This window comes from Camelus bactrianus, chromosome 4, assembly GCF_048773025.1.
Source record: "Camelus bactrianus isolate YW-2024 breed Bactrian camel chromosome 4, ASM4877302v1, whole genome shotgun sequence".
NCBI lineage: Eukaryota > Metazoa > Chordata > Mammalia > Artiodactyla > Camelidae > Camelus > Camelus bactrianus.
In genome coordinates this window covers 37607829-37634643 of record NC_133542.1, presented here as the reverse complement: position 1 = coordinate 37634643, position 26815 = coordinate 37607829, and the positions used below count along the sequence as shown (strand labels likewise).

Genomic DNA, 26815 nt, shown 5'->3' with positions numbered 1-26815 from the left:
CCAAACTGATCTCATTTAGGAAGTCTGGGAAGGAGAGAGGTGGCCTTTTGGGGACTATAGTGTTCAAGAAAACAGTTCTACCCACATCCTCAGATGAGAATGCGCCTTAGGGGTGGAGGGTGAGTCTCTCCCTCATGTCAAGGAAGAGGGGAGTAGAATCACTCATACAATTAGAAGGTGTCAACTAGGGGGAAGACTGCACCCTGATGGTGACAGCTGTTTCACTACTCATTCAGTTTTACTGCCCTGACTTTGTGCTATCAGATTAGAAGTGATGTTATTAAGGGCAGAGCCAGCGACCGGGCAAGAGTAGCGACACACCAGAGCTTTGGAGAGAACTGGAAAAGATACCCTCTAGCCCCAGGGCGGGAGCATGTTTGGCCAAGCAGATGCCTCTTCTGTGACCTGAAAACATCCCTTCCCTGGGGCTGGGGCTGGGGCTGGGGCTGGGGCTGGGGCTGGGGCCAGGGGAGGAGGAGGAATGTAGACAGAAACCTGGGTGCAGAGCTTGACTGAGCGAGGGCTGCAAATCCGCCCCTGCTCCCTCTCTCCACACAAGCTGCATGGCTTCCTCGGCAGCCCTGCAGCCCCTCTGGCTTCCTGAGACACAAAAGAACAGAGGATGGGTTCTACTCATGCTATCTTGCCCCAAAGTTGGAGACCACAGAAAACAGAGAAGGCTAGGGTCTCTGGCTTGCCAGGGATATGGGAACTTTGGGCAAAAGGGCAAATGCATCAGAGGAATAATGAGTGAGGCTGCTGGTTGAAGGCAGCTGAAAAATGTAGCACTGTTGCCAAGAGGTGACCAGTCCTGGACTCTGGTGGTTCTGTAAAGCTAGCACACAGGGAGCCCAATACCTCTCTTTTGTTTTTTTGCTGGAGTTGGTAATCAATGCCCAGAAAACAGGATGCCTCTCAGCATTTAACACAGTCCATTAAAAAGCACCCAGAACCAGTATGCTTCCTCATTCTAGGAGTACATCCGCTCAAACACATGTTAGCTCCCTCCACTACTTATTAGGTATCCTGCAATTTCCAACAGTTGTAATAAATTAGCTACAACCTTTAATTTCCTCCACATGGAGGCAGCATGTGTGGGATAAAAAGTCACTCAAAGCAATTAGTTTTGGCTGCTGCCAATGCTGTATTGGACAAATTGGCTTTGAAATACTGATACCTAAAAAGACCAATTGTAGGTTAAATAAAGCCTAACCCATTGTCATCCTAAATGAAGTAAGTCCAGAAGAGAAAGAAAAATACCATATGATATCATTTATACGTAGAATCTTAAAAAAGGACACAAATGAACTTATCTACCTACAGAACAGAAACAGACTCACAGACATAAAGAACAAACTTATGGTTACCAGGGAGTAAAGAGGGTGGGAAGGGATAAATTGGGAATTCAAAATTTGCACCTCTTGGGGAGTGATGGAAATGTTAGCTATCTTGATTGTGGTGGTGTTTTCATTGGTGTTCACATCTGTCCAAATTAAAAAAAAAAAAAAAAAAAAAAAAGCCTAACTCAACTTCTGTATGGTAAGCATCCAAAGAGGTCAGAGTCATTTAACTTCGTATGGGTAAGTCCCCAACCTCAATCTTGCTTCTTGGTCTTAGTTAATTGAATCTCCCCCATTCCCCACCACACTCCCTCAGCTCTGGGCTTTGCCTTCTTCAATCTAAACCCACTATCTGTTTTCCTCTCTCACTGACCTTGGTCCTAAGAGACCTGCCCCATCCCACTCTGGGTATTGTGCTGTCCGAGGGGGCAATGGGGGTGGTTATCTTACTTTATAGCTGGAAAAATTTGCTCACTTAGTGTTTCTTCAGATAGAAAAGCTGGACGCCCTAAGTTGCATTAAGTAGCATCTCTTCCAAAGCAAACTTGGCAAAATAAATACATGCACCTCACAAGATGCCAAAGTCTTCCTCTTGAGCAATTAATATTTGGACACAGGGACAACCTTGAGAATCTGATAGAATCCATGAACTTTTACACAGAAAAATGCTCATTTCAACATACACACAACAATTTGTATATGATTTCAGGAGGCTCAGTACCCTTTGGAGCAAGGATTAGGATACCTTTGGCTCATGGGCACCATTTTGAAGATCAACCTTGTTACAGATACTATGACTCTAAGAGTGAAGGTAGCCAGTTAACTTCTCTAGTAGAGCAATTGCATAAGAAGCTTGTTTCAGCGTGTTTGGTAAAACGGAAGTCAGAATCTTACCTCTGGCAACATGATAAGGCTGAATGTCAGGATAAAGAGAACCATATTTACTCCATACATCCACCTCAAAAAGAGGAAGTAGGAGGCCACTGATGAGCCAAACTGACCTATTTAAAAGAAAATAAAAGTTTGAAAGAGAGGTCAAAACAAAAGCTGTATCTTAGGGCCTCCCAAATAAATCTTCTCATGGCAACACACTGGTTCTTTTCATTTTTACAGTCTCTAGCATTCTTCTTTTTTCTATCCAGAAAGAGAAAATGTTAACACGATGGAAGGGCTCTCTATTACGTAGATGTAGACTATGTCTTTAGAGCCCATTGAAGAGAAAGCTGCCTTTTGCTTAGCAGCCAGGATTGCTATTTGAAGAGCCCATATCATTCCTTGACTTAATAGTTAAATGAGCAAATTTACGTAAAGTGGTTACTGCAACACCTGGTCAGTAGTTAGCTATCATTATAGTGACTGCACCTCTTCCTCCTTTTTCTCCCGTAGCAATGTTCTTCTCAGAAAAGTTGACCACATCTTTTATGGATGGTCCTCCTACAGACCATTCTGTGCTGTTCTCCTGTGTACGTGGCATTTCACAGCTACAGTGTAGAAGCTGAAGTCCATTTATTCACTCTTCACATATTTAAAATATCTTCTGTCAGGAATTGTCTTGGATGTGAAACACTGTATCAGAGACAAGATTGCTGCCCTAATACAACTTAATTTTAGTGAGGTGTAGAAATAACAAATATGCAATAATTTAAAAAGAAATAATTAAATATAAAAGTATTATAATATATATCACAATCTATGCATTATATGTATGCATATTATATGTAATATAATATACCATCCATTATATGTATATAATATGTATGATATAGTATATATGTATATAATGTATTATATATGTCATATATGTATGTATCATGTATGTGCATATGACATGTATTATATATTATACATTATATATATCATATTGCATATAATTATATTATTATAAAATTATATATAACAATTTAGCCAGATAAGTCCTGGAGGGAAGAAGGTGAAATACTGAGAAGGGCTGCTTTAGATAAGTTTGTCAAGGAAGGTCTATCAGAGGAGGTAACAGCTGTGCAGAGTCCTGAAGTTGAAGGAACTTCCCCAGCAATTCCCAGAGCTGGGGAAGAACAGCTCAAGTGGAGGAAAGAGCAGGAATAAGTATTGTGAGGGAGGCAAGAGCTCAGGACAGTTGAGGAACAAACCTAAGGGCTGTGTGATTGGAGTGCAGTGAACAAAGGAAAGTGGTGATGGATGCAGGTGAAGAAAGAAGCCAAACTACAGTGCATAGGACCTTTTAAGGAAAGGTAAAAGGTGAGGATTTTATTTTAAATGTGATGTGAAGTCATAGACAGGTGTTAAGCAGTAGGGGTGGGGCAGGGGGAACTTGACCTTTTGAATTGGGAGGGGATAGGCAAGAATGTGCTGTCAGCTCGCACTCACCCCAGGGAAAAGGGAAGTGATCTGTCCAGTGCTCATCGACTGAGAAAAAACAAAAGCATTCTCTTAAATCAGAGACTGGAAAAGGAATTAAAAACAAGAATTTGAGTCTCAGGTTGAGATTTCATTGATTAACAAAAGCCAAAGTTCTTTGATAATCACTTAAGGTTCAACATCAAGTTACTAGTTTTCCCCATCTCCTTGAGTTTCATTTTCAGTTGCCCAAGAAGACTCAGTGAACATCCTCAGCTACCCACTGCAGCAGGCTCTTTCCTGACTCATTTCACCAAACACCCCAGGGACCACTGGTTTTCTTGGGGCCGCTAGCTTTGAAGCATTACCGATGAGGAAGCATTATTTCAGGAGGAGGGAGGTTCTCAGGAGCAAATTTCATTTAGCCTCTGCTTGCTAAGATGAAGCCAAGCTCACTTAAGAGTCAGACCCCTATTTCTAGAACCTAGTCTGCTCTTTAGGTACTATCTTATTTATTCCCATAACATAGTGGCAGTTTTTATAGAAACTTAAAAGGAATTCAATGTCTAAATGGATGTTTTGAAAAAAATTGATTATTTTTAAGTCTGAATACTTGGATTCATTTCACTTTGTATAGAGTTCTATAAGATTTCCAGAAGTGTGTGGTGTTGACCAACACGGCCCCCAGGTGCTGTAATCAGATGCACTGGTCTGTCTGCAGAAATGCTGAGGCAGATCCTCCCCTCCTAGGCTATCTGATCATCCACCTGGCTCCCAGTGATTTCAGATCATTTCATGGCTGTTATCTATGTTCTCTGGTAACAACTACCCGAGGACTGCCTCAGCCAGGTTCACTCATCATGTTTTATTGAAGGCAATGGACATCCAGCTTGTTAGTCATTACAGTTACTCATTAACTGGAGAAGAACACTCGTCTCTAGGGATCCAGGGCAAGCTTTTCCCTGGAAACGCACATAAGACCCTCTGGTATAGAGCACAGGATGCTGACCCATCCTTCCCTCCTTCCTTACTGGCGTTTTACAGTTTTTCCTCTTCTAATTAGCCCATCTTTTCCCAGACACCCATGCACAACCCCTGGCAAATGAGCTTCATAAATTGAGTATAGAGTATAAATATACCTAAAAGCAAAAAAAAGAAAAGCAAGTTATAATGTTTCAGAAAGTACCCCCTACCCTACGTAAAAACCCATATTCATTGTGGGTGAAATATACTTTAGATTCCAAAGTTTCCAAACACCAGATTTTAGCCTTGAAAGTGGCTTGACAACCATTTTATTTGGCGGTAGAGAAGTGAGAGCTTAGGCCTTTCTTTGCAAAATCCTAGGTATAAAGAAAATGAACTGCAGGGAAGTAGATTTCATTAAAACAAGAGTGATTGTAGGAAAGACCCAGACACAGGTCAAAGAGACCGAGGAATCCAGAAGACAATGTTCCTTCTGCGTGACACCTGCCAATGGCAGAGGGGGAAAGAACAATAACAAAACAAAGATCCAAGATCGTAAAGGAAAGAAAACAAATCAACTGGTTGACATCAAAGCTCCAAAAGCCCGTGCCCTTTCTCAGCACAAAAGTGAAGAAGACATTTTCCCTCCTCATGTTCATTTATCCTAGTGGTTCTATCCTACCAGAGAGTATTGACTGAAACAGGCATTTCCTTAAAAAAGGAACCTTTCTACAGTGTGGCTAAAAGAGCATAATTAAAAAGAACATTCATTTCCATGTGCTTAGTCTCTCAGACCAAAGTGATTTGTTCTTGTAAAGAACAATAATGAGGAGTCATAATAATAGCTAACACATTTTGATGGTCAGTTACATACACTAAGAACTTTACCAGCATCCACTCATTTCACTGCCTCTACAACCTAAAGTTAAGTATTATTAGTCCCACTGTGTGGATGGGGAATCAAAAACTTAAACACAGCAGTTGACTGATCCAAGATTTGGTAAATGATAGTAATAACAACTAAAATTTAATGAATCTTTGTTTCAGATACCTATTTGATCTCTGTGTATTAATTCATTTAATCATCATCAAACCCCTGCCAGGGGACTCTTTTGTACTCCCATTTTACAGAGACTTAACTCTATAGATTACAGACCTAGTACACAATGGAGCCAGAGTTCTAAATTAGATAGTCTTGATCTCTAGGTGTTTGACTCTAAATCGAGATCTCTCTTATCCACAGTGCTATACTGCTCCTCACATATAATCATAGTTGTTAGTTTTTTTTTTTAAAACTATGCTATATAGAGTAAATACGCAATGAATGTGTGTGCATGAAAGAATAGATATAGAGAATATCCATCCATCAGCTAAGTCAGGTCAAATTCACAAATTTTGATGATGCCCATAAATGACCAATTCTTTTCCTTCATCTAACTAATAAAATGCTGTTTCCCTAATGAATTATTAATATATTAAAACAGTCTTTGGTATTTATTAAAGTGAAGCCTTAAGCTTATACGATATTCTTGTTCCTGAATTTTCTAGTGTTTCTTTCAAATGAATATGAAAGTTTCATCTCTCCCTCTGGTTATTTATTACTAAGGAAAAGTAATTTGTAGTCTGTTATTATGTACAATTTCCTCTTGAACAGATGGGTAATAAGACAAGCAGATAAATACGAGCATTTCTAAATGGGAAAAGACCAATTAAATCACCTGCTACAAAGTACAATATAAATACTGTCTTGTTAGGCTAGTATTCAAAGCACAGTTTCTTTCAAACTGGTCTGGGGATAGGGAATTAAATATGGAAAATGTAATTTATATTTCTGGAGCCCTTAGGCCAGCAGGGAAACATGCGATTTCAACTCTGTGCTCAAAGTTGTCTAACTAAAGCTATTTCTGGTCAAAAAAAAGAGATCTATCACACCTTAATTTTCATGCTATAATTTACTTTTGGGGAGAAGAAGATTTTGATTCTGAGAAAGACTTGTAATCTCCAGCTGGAAAGACATTCAGTGATTTAATCCATGGTTTTAATAGTAATGCTGGAGTCACAATGGATAGAGATTATATTTCCTGGGAGTACAAATGTACAGCTTCTTCAGCAAAAGATGCAATGCAATGTGGCTAATAAGGTGCAAGTAACCACAGAGTTTTAGGCAGGGCCCTCCTACAAGGCTGGCATGACAGTAAAACTCAATGGCATCATCGTGTGATGAACTTCACAGCATCCCCCTGTGGCAGAAATTATCAAATCTATTATTTATATGAAAAAAGTTGGGAGTCATCAGGTAAGCTCCTGGTCCACTCTAGTATATGGATCCAGGTCCTACTGGAATCAAGATGGAAACAGCATGAGTTTTAGACTTGATTTGAGTTCCCCTTGTGATTCTGCCAATTGCTGGACAGAGTTTTGTGGAAACTTAATCAAGGCTGGTAACTTGGGACTCTTTTAAAACTACATTAAAAAATTATTTAGTATTTATTTAGAGATTGAGCAGTGAGTGAGAGCAAAGTGGATTAGAAAGACTTTTGGGAGAGGAGCATAGAGTGTTTCTCTTTGCCACTTAACACAATGCATAATTATCCTCATTATTTATTTGCTTATATTTTATGAATTATCTCTCCACCCACCCACACACATATCAACACATTTGGATATAAGATTGACTCTTGCCTGTTTTTGTCAGTAGTGCATCCCCAGTGCCTAGAAACATGCCTAATAAATGACTGGCACTCAGTAAATGAGTATTTGCTCAGTCAATTAATCAACTCAGTCAAGCTTATTCAGAAGATTAAATGAGATATTATACGTTAGATGATTCTGACTTTTTTTTTTTTGGTGGGGGAGGCAATTAGGTTTACTTCTTTATCTATTCTTAGAGGAAGTACTGAGTGGGACTGAACCCAGGACTTCATGCGTGCTAGGCATGCACTCTACCACTTGAGCTATACCCTTCCCCGATTCTGACTTTAAAAAGGAATATAATAACATTTTTGAAAATTTGGTAAGATTAAATGGCCATTTCTTTAAGAGAAAAGCATTTATACTAGTTTTATAATATAAAGTATACATTTTATAAATGGGGTACATATTTAACCTACTTTTATCTGAAAAAAAATTTGCAGAGAAGGTAAATTATGCAGGCCTCTCTTAGCATAAGTCTGTTTTCCATTAACTGTTCCAATAATTTATAACTCAAAAGTATAAAGTAGAAAATTTCACATGCTTACATATGTATCTCAAACTGATTGCAACTAAATTCTGTGGAAACTCATGTGGAAATAGATGGCCCTAAATATGAAAGAATTGCCCGGGACAGACTGGGATTTCAAAACTGTAGAATAGATAAACAAGATTATACTGGATAGCACAGGGAATCACAGAGGAAAAAATGTGATAATGAGTGTGTATATGTCCATGTATGACTGAATAATTGTGCTGAACACTAGAATTTGACACAACATTGTAAAATGATTATAAATTAATAAAAGATGTTTAAAAAAAAAAAAAGAATTGCCCAAACTACAGGGCCAAAAAGGGGCAAAAAGACTTCAAGCTTTCAAAAACTGATTTGCATGTCACATCTCTTCCCATTTTATATTCAGTTCAGTTTGAAAGACCATCACAGACACACGCTTTCCCTATCTTTGGTAAGGCACTTTCTATGAGGTGGGTAGTCCAAACCAAAGACTCTGCTAATTTACTCTTTGATAGGTTTCACACTTCTCATCTAATGTAGTAGCCCAAAAGTACCTGGTGCACTTACAATTATCATTAAGATCTTACTACATTAAGTATCTTACAGAATATGAAATACATAATTAAATAACTCACTCAAAAATAAATACATGAGAAAATGGGAAATAATTCCCCAAATAGTTAACTATCACGGAAATCTATAGCTACTTATTCTGCTGTTGTCCTGGTCTAGGACCAGGTACAAAAGAAAAAGTTTATAAAATCTTCTTCAAAGTGAAAATCAGCATGCCACATAAGGAAATGCACAAGCTTTGGGCCCAGAAAGACTTCACCTTATATCTTGGCTCCTCTAATAACTAATTCTGGGACAGTTATTTGACTACAACTCTAAAATGGAAAGCTAATGTGCACATTGCAAGCAAGTTAAAGATTAAATGAAATAATGTTTGCAGAGTGTCTGAGTAGCGCTCAGTAAATGCTTGTTATGGTGATTGTTGATAGAATCGAAAATAAAAGTCAATTCTCCACAGTAAGGCAAAGCACCATAAAAAGTTTAAAAAAATCAGGACCACCTAATCAAATAATAAGTGTGGCAAATAATGTACATTTGCTTGAATTGTCCAACTTGACTCCCATTCTTCTGAGGGAAGAGGGGAGGAGGGAAGATGACTGAAAGTCTTATTGAGCAGCTCTCAATCTCTCTCTCTGTGACACACATGATAGATGGCAGTCATATGTGTAAGTCATTCCTGTGTACAATTTCTGGCAAGAAAAATAATTCCATCTGTTTCTCTCCCACTCAGGATAAGCTACTGCAACACAAGTGAGCATGAAATTACTACTGAGATAGGCCGGAACCTGCTCTAGTGCACTTTCAAAAGAAATAATTTGCAAATGTATATATTTAAACTGTCATTCCTTACACATTTCTTGGGATACATTTTATAACTGACCAAGATTCATTTTTATCATTTCATGAATGAGTAGACTGAGGCCCAGAGGGATTAAATGGCTGGCCCAGAGTCAAACAGTGAATCTGCAGCAAAGCAAGAACCAAATCCAGAGTTCTTTCCACACAAATTGTATCACTATCTTAAGGCTCTACATGGCCTTCTGTTTCTCAATACCTCTCAAGTTACCATATTCTAGCTGCACAGTCAAAACTTAAGAATTCCATAATGTCCACTCTTTTTGACATATTTAAATTTCTTTCGCTTTCCTAGGATGGTGGACATTTGGAAAACGTCCGCTATTTAATTTTATTCAACACATATTCATTAAGGCCAAGCATGTTCTAGGTCTGGGGATCCAGGAGTGAACAAAACAAAATATCTCTGCCTTCATGTCTACTGGAAGAAATGAATCCAGAATAAAATGAAACAGAATTACACTTAAACATTAAATTAAAAATACAGTCATTTAGACAGTGGTAAGTGTTGAGGAGAAAAATAAAGCAAGAAAGGGATGGCACAGGAATATGTGGGAGGAAGTTCAATTAACGAGCTGATGTGTTTTAATTCATTGCCATTTGATAATGAGAGACAGAGGACTGAGGGACAGTCAGTCCTAAAACGTGCCCAATCATGTCAGTGAAATATCCATCCACTGCATTATCTCCCAAGGGAGCCTCCATTTTAATTAGGCAATGCCACATTTAGCCAGCAGGAGAATCTGCCCCGCTATCTGGAGAGGCATGGAGGAAAATCAGATTCTAGTCAAAACTACTAGCAACCAGAATGTGGCAAGACTGTGCTCAAAATTATTTTAAATGTTATCCCCTTTTCTTTATATCCTTTATTATTTTAAAATGATTTACTATTACAGTTACAATATTTACAAATTTTTATTTGCCTTATCCTAAGCTTAAAGCACTACACTAAACAGGTTTTTGATTGGGTATGTTTTCCTGCCTTCTCTAACACTATGAATATTGTACAAAATGAAGGTATAATATGATATTCAGAGAGCGAGTTTCTGAATGATTATTGCTTATTCTGCCTTAGAGGTTTGAAAATGATGCTTTAAGATTTCTTAACTGTTTTCAGTGATTGTTCATTTTGATTGTCTAACATCCAAGTGCATGTATATTTTCAATGTCATGTTCATTGCCAAAATAAAAATCTCTGTCTTCTCAACAATATGACCCAATGTCCTTGTGCACAATACTGACTTCCATGTATAGCATAAAAACCAAGGTTAAAATGAGAATATTTTGGTCTAATGTAGGAAGGGAGAGTGGGGTCTCCAGCGCTGTGATTGCTCAGTGCTAGCAAATCTTCACAGTGAGCAAAGAGGATATAAAAACCTCTTTGTTTTCTTGTTTTTAATCTTTCCAATAGTGCAGAAACTGAGAAAGGCATCTGATAGGCTTATGAGACATTAATCTAGGACAGCATTCCCCATCTAATGAGATCTGATGAGCACTTACTTTCAATTGCCTTGATTTTATTTTCCCATGGGACACAAGCAGCTTTGAAGTTCTCAAAATCACGGAGAAATTTTGCCCATTTCTGAAAAGAAAGTCAAGTACAACAGTAAAACCCAACTGCTTATTTGTCAAGGGGTTTATCCTCAACCCCCATCCCCAAATATCTCAAAACAATGAGCTTGCAAATATCTCTGATGCTTTTTGTTAAAAAGTGAGACGCTGGATTTCACTTGCTTCCCTATGTGCCACCTACCCCTAGACCAGTTTAATTAAAAAATGTTTACTGACTCTCTGTTTCACAAAAAATATGCTGACCACTGAGAAAGATCTGTTTACTCTGCCACACAGTAAGAGAGCAGGGACTGAGTTAGCACCTAATAAGGTGATTGGCAAATGGTATGTGTTTAATTAAATATTCACTGCATGAAGAAATTAATGAAATATAAATAAGACATAGTTCCTGCCTTGAAGGGCCTCTGGGCCTACTTGAGTAGACTGTACATAAACAGGTAATTTCCATACAGGATGATAAGTGTTATGACTTTCCACTCTAGTAGAGGTAGAACAGTCAGTTAAAGGCATGGTGCTGTATGAAAGGGAAGAAGAAAAAGGATCACAAATTCGTTTTTATGAAAGGTCTTCCTTCCATATTACCCAACAATGTTGGGCTACCCATGATCAAGAGGACCACTAGGAAGAATGGGAATGGGGTAGATAACCTTCCTTGCACGTGCACACATGACGCTGGGGTAATGTGTGAGCTAGACAGGCATGAGGAGCCTAAATCAGATCTGAGACAAGTCTGAAGTTCAAAAGGTTAGTTAAACCAGAAATAACCCAACTGTTCATCTACAACAGAATGGATATATAAATTATAGTATCTTCATACAATGGAATACAACACATTAATAAAAATGAATTATAACTCCCACAACGTGGTTGTATCTCATGAACATAACATTGCATCAAAGAAGCCAGAAACAAAAGCATACATACTGTATGATTCCATTTATTTAAATTGTAAAAACAGACAAAACAAATCTATGATATACATATATAGTGTATATAAATATATATCATAGATGTATCTGTATGTTTCATGTTTAAGATACGTGAACTTTATTCACAAACCTCCATCTTCATGAGAATATTTTTAGCGTACAGGTGGTATAACATTTGTAAAGAGGGGATAATAATACCCACATGCCTACTTTACTGTGAGAATTAAATACGGAAGGATTTTTATATAAGGATGCAATTTTTATGGAAGGATTTAATTCAGTGCTTGGCATGTAGTAAGTGCTAAATAAATGTTAGTTTCTTTTCTATCTTCCAAAAATCTTTATTTATATTGGCATATCATTTGTTTTTTCTTATTTTCTATCCAATTTGTAGTTGATGTTCCTTGTAGAGAACAGCTATATGGCTCTATAACTTGTAGACATTTTGAGAAATAAATCTTGACCCAGAAGCCCTTAACTCCCAGGGAATGAAATGGAAGGCACAGTCTTTTACATTTGGAAGTGATAAAATCACACAAGTCAGTCTTTTGCCATAATTCAATGTTTCTCAACTTATTTTGTATTTTAACTCCTCTAAGGAGACTTTTTGAACAATATTTTTCCTGAAGTGCTCCTTCCCCAAATTTTAGTAACACAGATATACTGCATATCTGCGTTTTATACATATGAGGTATAAGATTTTTTTCACTCTCTCAGAACGGAACCAATTTCACCCACCTTGGAGGCGATATGGCTTCCATTGAGCGTACATGGCATCAGTCAAACTGAGTTATGAAAATACTTACCTTGGCCATCATCATCTTAAATGCAAACCATCGTTTTCCTTTCCCTTTCCCAAGAGCCCCTTCATTTTCACTCACAAATTTTTTTGCTTCCCTGAGAAAATAAAACAAAATAAGAAGTGGGTGGGGGTGGGTTCAAATTAATACAAGATAAAAGTAATGGACATTTAATTTTATTAGGTCTACTGCCTTATTTCTTCTAGACCCTTCTAGAAGAAGCTGAATTTCATAACCTTGGGACTTGTAATGGATGTTTAAGTTTTTTAATTCTGCCCAGGAAGGATAAGATATTTTAGTCTCACTTATTAATCAGCTGGTGTCATCAAAAAGCAAGAAATTTATGCTAAGTGTCAAAATCGAGAACCCTAGTTCTTCTCATTTCTACCACGTATAAAACTGGATCTGAAGTTTGCTTCAGATTCTGGTAGTCAGGATGCTTATTTTAAAATACTTTCCTTCCTTCTTTTTTAGAGAATTACTTAAAAAAAAACAGGGCAGAGAGTTTAGGACAAACTGACACTTATTGACCTGAGTTTAATCTCACAAAAGCAATTATGATTTAAAACAAAAAAATCAGATGTAAAGTAAATGGGAATGAGGGAAGAGAGAAAAGGAAAGAAAGCTTTTTTGGCCTCACATTCAGAAAAGGCTTTAAATTTAAACTTTAACATTATTCCCAAATATTTATACATTTATAGTAGTCACATTAGTTTCTGTGTATGTGTTAAAAAGCATTAATTTATCAAAATGGATAAGGTAAACATGTTAAATATACTACAATTTTTATAACCATTTTAATCATTTTTGCTACTGTTGTTTGATACAGAAAAGATTTTTTAAAATAGAGGCAGTCCAGACTTGTCTTTACCTCTCAGGGGCCATAAAAGGCACAACCCAAGAGAACCCCAGGGATAACCCAAACCTGGATGTTGGGTCTATAGGTACAATGCTGCTGTCAAGTTGGTGGCCCTCAGAATGTGTGGTTTTACAGACAAGGTCCTTTAGCACATGACTATAAATAAACAACACACAAAGTATTCTTAAAAAAGTGAAAAGTTGATGAGGGATTTTTTGTAATCCTTAGTATCAGTGCTAAACACATGATTTTACAATGCCCAGTGATCAAAATCGCACATGTCTGCTACCTTAGCCAATAACTACAAAATGGTACCCCATTACTCACCTACGCATGTGCACCCACCCATATTCTGCCATAAAAACACAAGCACAACAGAGAAGATTTTCTTCAGTCATCAAACACACTCCCCACATCAGTTTCTTGATGGCAGGGACAGTATTTTTCCTTTTGTGTCTCCCAAAGCATTGCCCACTACTTTGACCATAGGAGATGTTTAATAAACTTAAACCTTCTTGAAACAGACCTGAATGGCATAACTTGAGACAGGGAAGTATCTAATAATTGTATTTTCCACATCAATTAATGCTTGAAGGCAAAGCCATTCTCGGCTTTGGGGCTGCACCCTTACTCATTAGTCTTCTCAGAAACTTAATAGGGGAATGGAGAATTATTAGACTGGCCTTGTCAAACACTCTGATATTTGACATAACTTCTGAGCTGTGAAGATGAATTGAAAAACAGTTTCTAAAACATTCTCCACATTCTGACATGTTCAGGATAAACTGAGCTCTCATGGCTGGGTTTTTGGATCCAGCAGTCAAGAAAACACATCATATTTAAGCTTCAACTCTGTTGTAGAGATAAGACAGGAACGAGTGTGGTACCTAGCAGACACTATAAAATGTTGAACTGATCTAAACTGAAAATCAAGTAACTTGAGTTCTAACCCAGCCTCTGTGATTTATCTCTATAACCTTGCCCACATTTCTGACACTCTCTAAACATGTTGAGGAGTTTCCTGCTTCTCAGAGGAAAGCCCACTTGCTCAAGATTCATACACACCTGAGCAAGTTTGGACACAGATTCCCTTGGTTACTTAGCTTTCAACAGGGCAGGGTTCTCAAACAAACAAAACTTGGGCAATTGCTTCCCAGGTGGCAGGGGTGATGGTGAGAATAAGGTGAGATTACAGATGTTGAAGTGTTGAAGGAAATATTACACTGTCAATTCCACTGTAACACTTGTTTTGAAACTGAGAATTTGTTCTAACATAATTGTTATATGACGGAACAATTTGAGCATAACACAGATTTTGTGTTTGCTTATTTGTGACTTTATCTAAAGAAACACTAAGTAAATGTAAAACACGGCATCCAGCTAAGCCTAGCAGTGCACACACAAAATGCACACACCTCATCAACCAGCTACCTCACAGCATCCCACGTGTTTTCTAGAAAAGCCACATCCATTCAGAGCTGGTGTTACAATGACCCTCTTTCCATGCTTCACAATAATTTAGAAATTGCAACCTTGTTGTTTCCACAAGAAAACTTCTGGCCTTTTATGAGGTTAACTGCCATATTTATTGCAATGTTTATGTATTTCTTAACCATTTAATATATGTAAAACGTTGCTGCCACTTTATTAAATTTCTCTTTTTTTTTAATGTGTCACTGATGATGTTTTGAATATTGTGCCCAATCCTCATTTTTCCTATAATCCCTGTAGTTTTCATTACCCAATTTTGTATAGTGTGTTGGTTTTTAAGAACCTATACATCCTGTTTTAGCCATTATTTGACATCAACAATTTTGAAATTCATAAAACCTTGTATACATAGGAACTATCACATCATTCTCTATTTTAATAAACATATAAATAGAGAATCAAAAATTCTTCTTAGTAAAAAAAAATTAAAGTTTGTTTTTCAAATGTAATGAAGTGACCACTTTATGGGCATATCCACTACTCTTGATTTTTAGCAGATAATTAAAGAGCATCACTTTGGCCTGTTAGAATGATACCACTTTCTAGCTGAGAGGCCAATTAGAAAACATGACTGCTCTAAGCAGTCAGAAGTGTAAAGAAATAGCTATTCCTCCATATTTCTGACAAGATTTTTTATTTTAGGAGCTGATGATTATGTTACAGGAACACTAAACTAACAAGATTTAAGAGAGAAAGAGGGAAGCCAAGGTTATAACCAAATCTAAAATACCACAAAATTAATTATAAATTCATTTAACAGTATAGAATCCTATTTACATGGCATGCATAAGGTTTTTTTAAATATAATTTTCCTTTGAACAATCTAAACAATTTTTTATTTTCTGTCTTTTAAATTGCCAAGTTCTCCCTGATGCTAGGCATAGCTTCATATTTCTCTTCCAACTACTACTCCACCTCTACATATCCTGACTTCGGTTTTTCAAACAAAAGTCTGGACTTAATTCTAATCTCAAGTGTGAATTTCTTCTTCTCTCCCTAACGTCCTACCCCTCCTCCATTCTCTAAGAGAACTTCCCCAAATTTCATACCAAAGGAATCTCTGAACAGTCCTTCTAGCCCCTCCTGCTCCCACTGCCCACCCTGGCCAAAACAACGACTAGATTCAACTCATCAGAAGTCTGAGGGATGACTTTAAAACAAAGCCGGGGGTACGAAGTGGGTAGAGGATGGTCATTAAGCAAGAACAGATTCCTGACCCTCTAATCTGATGCTCTTGGGGTGTAATAAAGCGTCTTGCTTAGACGAGGGAAAAAGAAAGAACACACCCTAATATTATTTTCAGGGCTGACCTTGGCAATGGGCTGGCATGATTTCAGAAGAAAAGAAAGCTAGTATCACCCAATCCCATCCTCCCTGGTAACAGATTTCTTAACCAGAAGACATCTTTCATTGTGCAGTTAAAAACAAGATACAAAAAGGAAGTATCCAATACGGAGCTAAATATTGACTGATACTTATCACGCTAAAGTACCCATGACAGAGACCAGGATGCAAGAAAACAGAAACAGAGTCTTTGAAAACTAAAAAGCAAAAGAGTTTCTTTGTATTTTTCCTGTAGTTAATCCATTTTCCTACACATTTGTACTGATCTGGATAATTTAAAGGGATTTTTCTATGTGGCTAAAATGAAATAGGCTTTTGTGGATAAACTTTGAATATCTATTGGCCTCAAACCATCCAAATGTCTGACTGAAAAATGTGTGTCATCCCCTTGAATTACATTCAACAAAAGCTGCCTGCCAACACTGTAATCCAGTCTCCAGGCCTCAGAGCTCAAAGCCCTGGTACAATATGCACAGTTCTCTGAGCTGTAACCCCAGACCTAGGGATAAATAATTGAGGAAGGTCTATTTAATGACAGTAATACCTGGCCTCATGATTCATTTATCAACCCCTTGTGTTGGTAATTGGAATAATAAGGTTTCATGGGCTTTCAAGCATGCTTTCACAGTTACTTGAAGGCGCACACTTTGGCCTAACTTACAAAATAGATAATTTACCCATAACACATGAGACAAGCCTGATTACACAAGGGAGTTAGGACATGTCATGCTGCCTTTGACACATGCTCATCCCAGGAAACATGTTCCTCATTTGGGTTAGGTTAAGTTGACTTTTCTTTCCTCTTGTTTTCAGTTTAGCAGTAACATTGAGCAACCAATTTATTTCTCAAATAAATGAAAGCCTTTTCAAAACTGGTCTTTAAGGCAACTGTAATCAAAACTTGTACTCACGAGCACTACTTCCCAGTAAAGGGATCAGAAGAATGAAAAGTCTTTTGCTAAGAAGCACTGCCATTAAAAAAAAAATTTGACCAATTTAAATTGACTAGAAGTCAGAACTCTGACTTTTCCTAAAATATTACTGAGTAACTGAAAGAAAGTTGAGGCAGTAAGAAGACAGCCTAAACGTACAGAGATTGAAAATAAGGATTATAGGCCTTCTAGATAATATAACTCCATAATTAGACAGGTGGAATTATTTTAAATCATCCTACACTGTAAGTGATGATTCAAAATGTGTTGTTGTAACAGGGATGCTAGTGGCAGTAGTTGCAATGGTTAAGATGTTTAGTTGTTTCATCTATAAAACAGATAGTAATAGCTATTCCATAGGGTTGTTGCATGCTTTCTAGGAAAAGATGTGTGTAATGTGTTTAGTAATAATATATGCAATGTATCGGGGCAAACAGTAAGAGTGCTATGAATAACAACTGTTATTGACAGCAACAGTACCATAGGGCTGACTTTAAGTTTTAGGCTGACTCTCTAAACTACACAGTTGAGAAAGGAATAGATACTTCCAGGCAAAACCCTGAAGAAAGGCAGCCCATTTCTCCTCAGATTGTCATGCTGCTGAGATGCAGGAGTAGTGGGCATTGTTCTTGCTACTAAGTGAACAGGAGAGAATTCAGCCTCACATCTGAGGCCCACCGAGAGGGCCCAGGTGCCAGGGTTCAGAAATCCCGTGTGTGAGCCAGCAGGCGAGGAGGCGGCGGCTTGCGCAAGCCTGAGTCCTGCTCTGCCGGGCGGGCGGCGCTCTGCAGAGAGCTCAGGAGGCGGGGGCGGTCGGGGAGCCTCTGCGCCAAGCGGCAAAAAGAGAGCTCCCTCCCTTGAGTAGGACCACACTCTGCCCAGTTCTGTGATCCGTATCTCATAATGGAAACAGATTTGAGTCCTGGCTCTGTCACATACTAGCTGTGTGCTCTTGGGGAGATGTTGTTGATCCCAAGCTTTCTCAGCTGTAAAATGTGATCAGCAACATTAACAGCAATAACCGCTAATATACCAAGTGTTTGCCATAAACCAGGCACTATTTACGTCCATTGTCTCATTTAATCCCCACCAAATCCTGCAAGGTGGGAACTATTATCACCCCCATTTCAGAGATGAGGAAACTGAGGCTTGGATCAGTAAAATAAGTGTCCAAATTTACCCAAAGAGTAAGTGGCCCAGCTCAGTTGGGAACAGAGTTCAGCATCTCCAGTTTTCCCAGAATAACGTCATTATTTACCTCATGGGGTTGGTATAAGGACATATAAAAGTTGAGACAACATAAACAAAACAGTACTTGGTATCCCATGGGTAAGTGGTACTTTTGATTATTATTTGAAGATATCTATTATTTTTCTGGGGAAATGTTTATTAGACATTAGGTGAAACTTCAGAATAAAGAACAAGTTGTACACTGTCTTCACAACTGTGTAAAAATTGTGTATATCAGTGGCCGAAGACTGGGCAATTACACAAATAATCAGTTCCTCTATTTTCCAAACTTACAATATTGTCATACAGTTTTATTTACAGTAATAAAAGTATAGATTTTTATCTGTTTCAAGACACAGTGCCACATGAATTTTTTTTTAAAAAAAGAATGCAGTTCTATGTTTTCTGTGAGGCATTCATAATTCCATTAGAAAGTTAAGACATAGATTAATATTTAGGGCATCATTTGATTACTACCAAATGAGTAAATGGTAAAATTAAAGTGTTGGAAGATTCAGATGGGAGACTAGGGTGATTAGAAGGAACCTTGAACAAAAGGAGGATTCAGTTACATGGTCAAGGTTGCAGAAAGGACATTTCAGCGCAGGGAAATGGTGTGAGCAATGGTGAATACATGGAAATGCACCTGGGGTCTTCAGGTCTTCAGACGATAAAGAAAACAGTTTAGGTGCTTTAAAAGGAGGAGCTGGCATGCCCCCAATGCCAGGTTAAGCACTGCAGAATTCATCCTGATGTCAGTAAGGACCCAGGAGCATTTTTCAGCAGAAAACTGGTAAGTTCAGTACAGTGTGCTATATGAAAAATGTTGCAACAATGATGTGCAAGATGAACTGAAGGGAAAAAAAATGAGAGGCTGAATGTGATTTGATTTCTAATGCCTTTATGCAGGCTGGTTCTTGTTTCTGGAAAGCCCTTCCCCTCTTTTCCACCTGTTTTCTTCCTTTTCATTTTCAGTTCAACAGCCAGGCCAACACTACAGCTTCTCCATAAGGCCTTTCCTGATTCTTCTAACATTCCCCTCCAGCCCCAGGTAATTTTACCTCTGCCCTTTATGTGGTAGTCACCTCATGTGTTGTAGTTAACCCATGGTCCATTTTCACCATTGCACTGGGATTTCCTGAAGGCAAAGTCCATGTCTTTTGTTCTAATTTCCCAATATTTAATATAGCACCTGGCATAGAAGTGAGTTTCAACAAATTCTATTTGAATGAATACCTATAGGAAGACTGGATGTTAGTTGGGCTGTGATTCCTAAACTACCCACATACACCTCAGAATCACCTGTGGGATCTTTTAAAAATTCCAAGGCCCAAGTGTCCCCATCCCCAGACCACTTAAGTCCCAATCTCTAGGGGTGGGGCATAGGTATCAGCACTTTTTAAGGTCCCTGAATGATTCCAAGTTGAGAACTAAATTTGGAATGAAATCAAATTTTATTTATTGAGACTAGTAAATTTAAGAGAGTTTTATGTGGCCAAGCAGTTGTTGGGGGAGGTTGGGCTAAAAAGCTATTACATTAAATATAATTATTTTGGTGCCCCCTTGCATTGGCAATACTTCGCATATTTTGAAACTTGATAAATTTCTTTTGGGGAATAACTTTACTTTTCAAGTCCCTAGCTCACTCTTTATCTTATATCCCTACAAGTTAACTGACTAAAAACATATGAAATAATCTGAAAACAAGTAACAAAGAACAAGTAAAAAACAAGTAAAAATGTTGCCTGTACATTCATATAACCACTTAGCCTATATGTGTGACTTATTCTGGTGTGCTTCCTTTTAGTAGCACCATTTCACAGATTTCACAGATTTATATATATACATATATACAGAGAGAGAGAGAGAGTTCACTAAGACCTCTAAAAATTTTATCAGCAATAAACGTTAGAATGATCTGTGCATAGAGTTCTTAAGACAATTTTTTCATGAGCTGTGATGACATTCATGGAGATGTGTCAAAGCCAGCTGCTGGTGTTGGTAAATAACCAAAGCAAAGCTTGGGTAGGTCAAGTCTGTATTAAGTTCAAAGTTACTACCCATAGAAATTCTTCAGACCTAGGATGACTTCTTTGCTCTCTGGGGCTATGAACTAATGTTAATTTTCATGGCTGGCTTAAATGTCAAAGAAAAACTCAAACATATTTCAGTTGTACCCTAGAGGTCAGTCAAGCATCTCAGAGTAATTTTAGATGACTGAAGGGAGAAACAACATAGCCGGGCTTTAGTGGTTTAATAAAGAAAGCACATTAGATCCTCTTTCTACTCGCTGATTAAATTTTTCCTAATACTGCTCTATCTGGTTAATTTAAGAATCAATTTATGGTTAAAAAAAATATTCCTGTCTATTATAATAGCAGGGAGAGAGGAAAGAAGATCATATAGGTTTTCCCAGGAGCTGAAAGCCTGTGCTGAGTTTTAGATATTGGTCACAGAATAAACTGGGTGTCAGCCATACAAGATCACAGGAAAATTCTAAAGTTTGTAACATTATCAGCAGACACAATGTGCAACTAAGCTGATATAAAGAATTCTTTCTCCCTCTAAAGCAAGCTATAATAGTAACTTTATCAATATCTCTCCAGATCTTATTAAGCTCTATATCAAGGATTTTGTTTGTTTGTTTTATTTTGGTTTTTGCTTTTGTTTTAATGAATCAATTGAGAATAAAATTAGAAACACTAACACCTGAAAGTAGGGGTAGCATTATGAAGGCTGCAGAGTTCTAAGACATCTAGGTATATCCTAGTCTACCATTATCGCTTTGGCTTTTGAACAGAAATGAGATTTGCAGAGAATGTATCCTTAAAGCCACAACTGAATTTTAAGATCAGGAGCTTAAGAGTAATTAAAAAAAAAAAAAAGTTAAATCTAAAAGCTTACCTCAACTATTCTCAACACCAAAGATTTGCAAAATGGTAGCGTATCTTCTCCCTACCTTCACTGTGGGAAAATTATACTCAGAATTAGGTAGAAATAGCACTGAAAATATAGATTGCTGTACATAGCTGCAAGAAGGACCCATCTAAAATTCTGGTCAACAAATAAATTTATTTTATTTCTATAATTTTTTCATTCTCCTTTTCTAAGTGTATATTGAGTGTGTTTTATTTTTAGCAATGAGTTAAGTGCTTCGAAAGGAATTAAAAAAAAATGTAGATTCCTTTCTAAAGCTTAAACTCCACTAAGAAAAGAGAGATATAGGTCCATATAATTGTTACATCACAGTGGTAGACAGCCTTGAGGTGAAAAGGGAGAGGGTAGTGGAGGCTTGAGAGCTTGTTGAAGATGCTATTGATGAGATAAGAATTAAACTAGACGTTAAAGGGCTGACAGAATTCAAGTAGGCAGAGAAAGGCATTCCAGTTATCGGTCTACAGGAATTTCCCTAACAAAGAAGATCTTTCCACTGTGAATCTCATATTCTTAGATATACTAATATTCAGGGACTGGTAGACAGAATTGTGCTAATTTTGCTTTGTTCATGAGCATTCTAATCAAACATGTTTAATGAATTCTCGATACTGTGAACCAGAAGGATTCCCAAAGCACTGACTCAGAGTGAGAGGAGCTATTCTGCTTTCAAAGTTTTGGTAAAATATTTCTGCACAACACCTGTGTGTTCATATTCACAGCCTGGTCAACATTTTTAAGCATTCTGAAATATTTTTGTGGTGATATATAGGAATACTAGAAAGCCTTAGTTTTCTGTTAGAACAGTATTTTCTGCCTTTTGATCCATGAGTGGGCAAGAAACTTAAAATAATAGTTCAGTAAGTTCTGCAAATAATCAAGACTACCTGGGAATTTGATTGCTTGCCACAAGACAAACTTAGCTGTGCAGTCTCTCCCAGGCATTTGACAACACAACTTAGGTGAGGTCACCCACAGAGCAGATTATGCTCTTATGTGAACTAATCTTTCTGTTGAGTTGACTTGGAGTCTTATGATTTCAGTTTTCTTCCATAGCTTCCCTTCTAAGCTTCCCTGATCCTTGTGGTCAACCACTGATCAAGAAACTCTGTAATGGTGGATGCATAAAATATAAAAATTAATTCATCCAAAGAGTCATGTATCTTTATATAGACATTTAATTGTGAATATGTATGTATATGTGTAATAGCACATACATATATATGTGTATATGTATATTGCAAAAGCATAATTAACATGACAACTTGAAAGAAATTATTTATATCTAATTTTAAAATTTCTAATTTTCAGGACAGAGGGACTCTTAGACACATTACACTGAATATGTAAAACTATTCGCCTTTCTTCTATTCATCTAATTCGTTATGATATTCTAATATCATGTTCTCCAAACATTACTTTTAGTATATGCATTTTAATAAGGCATAACCATTTTAACTCTATAGCAACAAGCTTATTTAAGTTCCCCAAAGTAGTATTCTACCTACTATTTCTTGGTCATATACATAAAACCATCTTCAAAAGTGCCTTATTATAAACTTGATAAAGTTAAGGGTTATCTTCATAATTAGTATCTTATCTGAGATCTGGATGATGCTTTCCCAAAGCAATAAGGACATATTTCTCAAATTAAGCTTATTTTGTGCTTATCATGTGCACTTTTGCTTTCCTTTTTACTGTTAATGTATTATGTCAAATATATTTAAAAAGCATTCCTAAATGATTTTTAAGTGATAATTAATGAATATCTGCTTTTAATCACTTTTCAAAGATCATATATTTATGGATAGTCTAATAACAAGTTGTGAACATTAGCTATCACTGACAGCTAAAAGTCTAAAGAGGGCAAGCTAGGTAAATTGCTATCTATCAAAAATTCTTGGAGGGTAGAATACTCCAGCAAGCTGGGAAAATTAATTCCATGTGTCTTTCCATATATAAACACTGATTGATAATACTCCAGAATGCAGTATACAATGAAATGCAATTAAGAAGATGAAAGTAACCACACTTTTACCTTAAAGAAACCTTTGGAACTTTCTTATGTCTAATATTGATTTTATATTATAATTATTATTGACAGTGTGCCATTTTTAAGAATCCCTGTTTATTTGAACTCTGGGATTATTTGAATTCTGGATAAACGGATGTTTATGGAAGGTAGCAAATGAGATTGACTGCCATGAGTCTTGGTAAGCAACCTTGAATATCAGCATTTTTAGACTTATTTTTCCAATAACTAATACCCTTCCACCAGCCATCTGGGGCAGAATTTCAGGCTGATTTAAATAGGCTGTATGTTTGAGATTCTGAGGTAGATACAAGAGCCATAAATACCTTCACAACTTTCCAGAAGAGATAGGAGATAGGAGCAGTACCCCACATGTGCCATCTGAAAAGCCTGACAAACCAAGATGAAGAATAGAACATCTCCAGGCAACTATGGTAAATGGTGCAATAGAGATAAAAACGATTCAATGAATCATGAGACAAATAAAAAGAATTCTTGGTAGACAAAAGTATATTTATCTCAAATGATTCAGAGCTGACTTCCTTAACAATTGAAAAAGTTTCCAAAACATGCAAGTCCCAAGAAAAAACAACCATTTTCTCATTTGGTTCCTTTCAGGATCCTTTAAGGGAGAATTTCAAAATGTTATTAGAAAAGCCTTATTAAATTAACACAATAATGTTCTAAGGACTCACAATAAAACAGCAAATATTAACAGTCTAAACTGCAAGTGAGAAAGAATTGTCAGGGACATTGTTCTTATTTAATATGGAAAGATTCCTTCTAAGGCCATGAAAAAGATGAGACAGGCAATTGTGGCAGGTGAACTCTAATGTGAATGATTTCTGATCTCCATCAAGAATTGATTACTCTTGAATGAAAAACTTTTCCTCCTTTAGATGAATTTTTAAAAGAGAAAAGAGTGGAGTAGGAGGAAAGAAGAAAGAACGATTGAAAATCTCTGTACATGTTAATAGACCTGGGAGGAATTCTAAAGTATAAAATAAAAGACACTAAGCAGGGTGATCAGACTGAAAAACAACAACAACAACAAACAAATTAGGACAAGAGGTTATAAATGCACTGAAGACAAAAGAATGTTGCCCGCCATCAAGCCATCAGCCACTGTAGCCACCCCGCAAAAGTGCACCCTGAGGGAACTTCAGGATGGAGAAAAATAAGATATTGGCCTTTGATAGTTAAGATGCATATCTAAGGAATAATTTCAATGAGCCCAGACTCTTGCATTTTCCCATATATAGAAAAGCATTAAAATTATTAACTTGAGATAGCTTTTTTGTGTGATTAGCAATATTTTCTTGATGTCCAATTACATGTTTTGTTTTGTTTTGTTTTGTTTTTCAGCAAAAACTCCTATATATTCTGGCTCCTCATTTACCTCTTCAGAACAGTTCCTCAGAGCTACCTGAAGGTCTGTCTCCCATGCTGTGGTTCTCAGTAAGGTCCCCAAATAAAATGTAACTTGCAACTTTTGGGTTGTGAGTTTTTTTTTTTTCCAGTTGACAGCACTTTGGACCTTTATCTAGAGTCCTGAAATTATAGAATAATGTTTGTTTTTCTCACAGGCAGCCCTAAGTTAAGCATTTCATTGTTGATTGTAGATTAAATAAATTAAATAAGTTATAGCATAATAAGCAGTTCTTCATTTAGCTTCTGCTCTCAACAGCTCCAGATTAAGGTCCCTCTAACATAAGCTTAGTTAATCAAAGGGCGTTACTAGATCCCTCAGTGAGGTGAGCCACAGATTGTTAAATTTTCAGAAATTTTGTGAGCTGGTTTTTGAACTGTTGGTAGCTTGAAATTGATCACAGTGTGAGTATTTACATCATGGAAATCAGCAAAACACTACGAATCAAGGTTTTTTTGGTTGGTTTTGTTTGTTTGTTTGTTTGTTTAATCAGCACATTCTTGCCTTTTAGTCACATATTTATCCAGGCCCTTAAAAGAGTCCAGTCACGTTAATGATTCTCTTGCTTTGGGAATGAGTGTCCAACAACGAAAGAAGTCACCATTAACACTGTTACCCATGCAGGAAACAGTAATTGAATACTTATGATGTACAGAGCACAAAGTTAAGCCCTGAAGAAAGAGCTGTCAGAGACCTGTCACAATCTGAGGAGCTCAAAATCCGTTCTAAAGGAAAAGAGATTTACATACAATTTAAAAATGCAATACAATGCAGCATAACAACAGAGCCAAATGAATAATAAAGAGCCTATTTGAGTTCTATTTCTATAGGATTCAGCAGAGGAAAGACCACAGGGAGACAACAATTCATGAAGGAGATAGAATTCAGCTGGAAGAAGCACAGGATGCAGAAAAGTGGAGAGGAGACTGGAGCAAAGTGAGAAAATCTATCCAGAATGTCTAGAGAAGATTACTTATTTCACTGGAAAATGGTTCAAATGGGAAGTAGTGTGGCACAATAGGAAAAGAGATAAGATAGATAGATAGATAGATAGATAGATAGATAGATAGATAGATAGATAGATAAATTGATAATAATAAATAAAATAGATAAAAATAGAAAAAAATGGTTTTGGAGATGGAGAAAATTGGATTTGAATTTTCACCTTGATAGTTACTAGCTATGTAAGGCTACCTTACCTCTGTAAAATTTTTTCATCTGTAAAATAGGAATAACTTTCTGTTTTAAGTTTCTTATGAGGATTAAATGAGTTAATGTGTGCAGTATCCCCAACACAGAATCTGATACATAGCAGACTCTAAAAAAAAACTGGAGATGATCTTGTCCATCCCCAAATGCTCACGGTCATCATCATTAATAACTAATAATTTAGAAAGAGATCTAGAACTCAGATTGTGAATTCAGACTGTGGAGCTCACTGTTTTTTTTTAAGCAAAAGCCTTTAAATTTTGTTAATTAATGGGGACTTGAAGGCTTTTAACATATGACACGTTCAAAGTTGTATTTAAAAAGAACACCCTAGCTGCAGTGCACTGTCTTTGGAGTTACATAGACTTGAGTTCTGTGATGTTGAGTTTGCTAAATTATTAGAGACAACTGAATTCTGCTATTGGAATGGATAGAAGTCATAAAAAGTATTTAGCATAGATAGTAAGAAAGCTCTTGGCTCAAATTCAAGTGAAATTCATAGATGCTCATAATATTCAAGTGAAACTCACAGGCAAAGTCAACTTCATGGGCTTGTGACCTGTTTAGTCACACAGGGCCCCACAATCAGATGGGGCCAGTGCTTAATTTAATACTCTGCCATTGCCATCTTGAAATTCTTAATAATTGAGTTTTTAATTATTTTTTAACAAAAGGCCTTGTATTTTCATTTTTCACCAGGTCCTGCAAATAATATAGCTGATCCTGCACATAGGATCTGTTGAATATAGCTCTAATAAGTAAACTTATAGAACGTGAC

At 36.9% G+C, this 26815-nt stretch overlaps 1 protein-coding gene across 11 annotated transcripts in view; it reads right to left on the bottom strand.

The window, feature by feature from the left end:
* TMC1 (transmembrane channel like 1) overlaps positions 1 to 26815 on the bottom strand; it is a 314121-nt gene that overhangs the window by 54947 nt on the left and 232359 nt on the right. For 2 of the 11 annotated variants that reach the window (XM_074361706.1, XM_074361705.1), the window contains 5 exons: positions 12584 to 12674; positions 10777 to 10858; positions 3708 to 3782; positions 2235 to 2341; positions 496 to 600 (listed from right to left, as the gene is read on the bottom strand). In XM_074361706.1, the coding sequence (XP_074217807.1) occupies positions 496 to 600; positions 2235 to 2341; positions 3708 to 3782; positions 10777 to 10858; positions 12584 to 12674 (460 nt within the window). Of the gene's footprint in view, positions 1 to 495; positions 601 to 2234; positions 2342 to 2702; positions 2907 to 3707; positions 3783 to 10776; positions 12557 to 12583; positions 12675 to 26815 lie in introns of those variants that run through there. The other 9 variants (XM_074361710.1, XM_074361707.1, XM_074361711.1 and 6 more) reach the window with 7 other exon arrangements.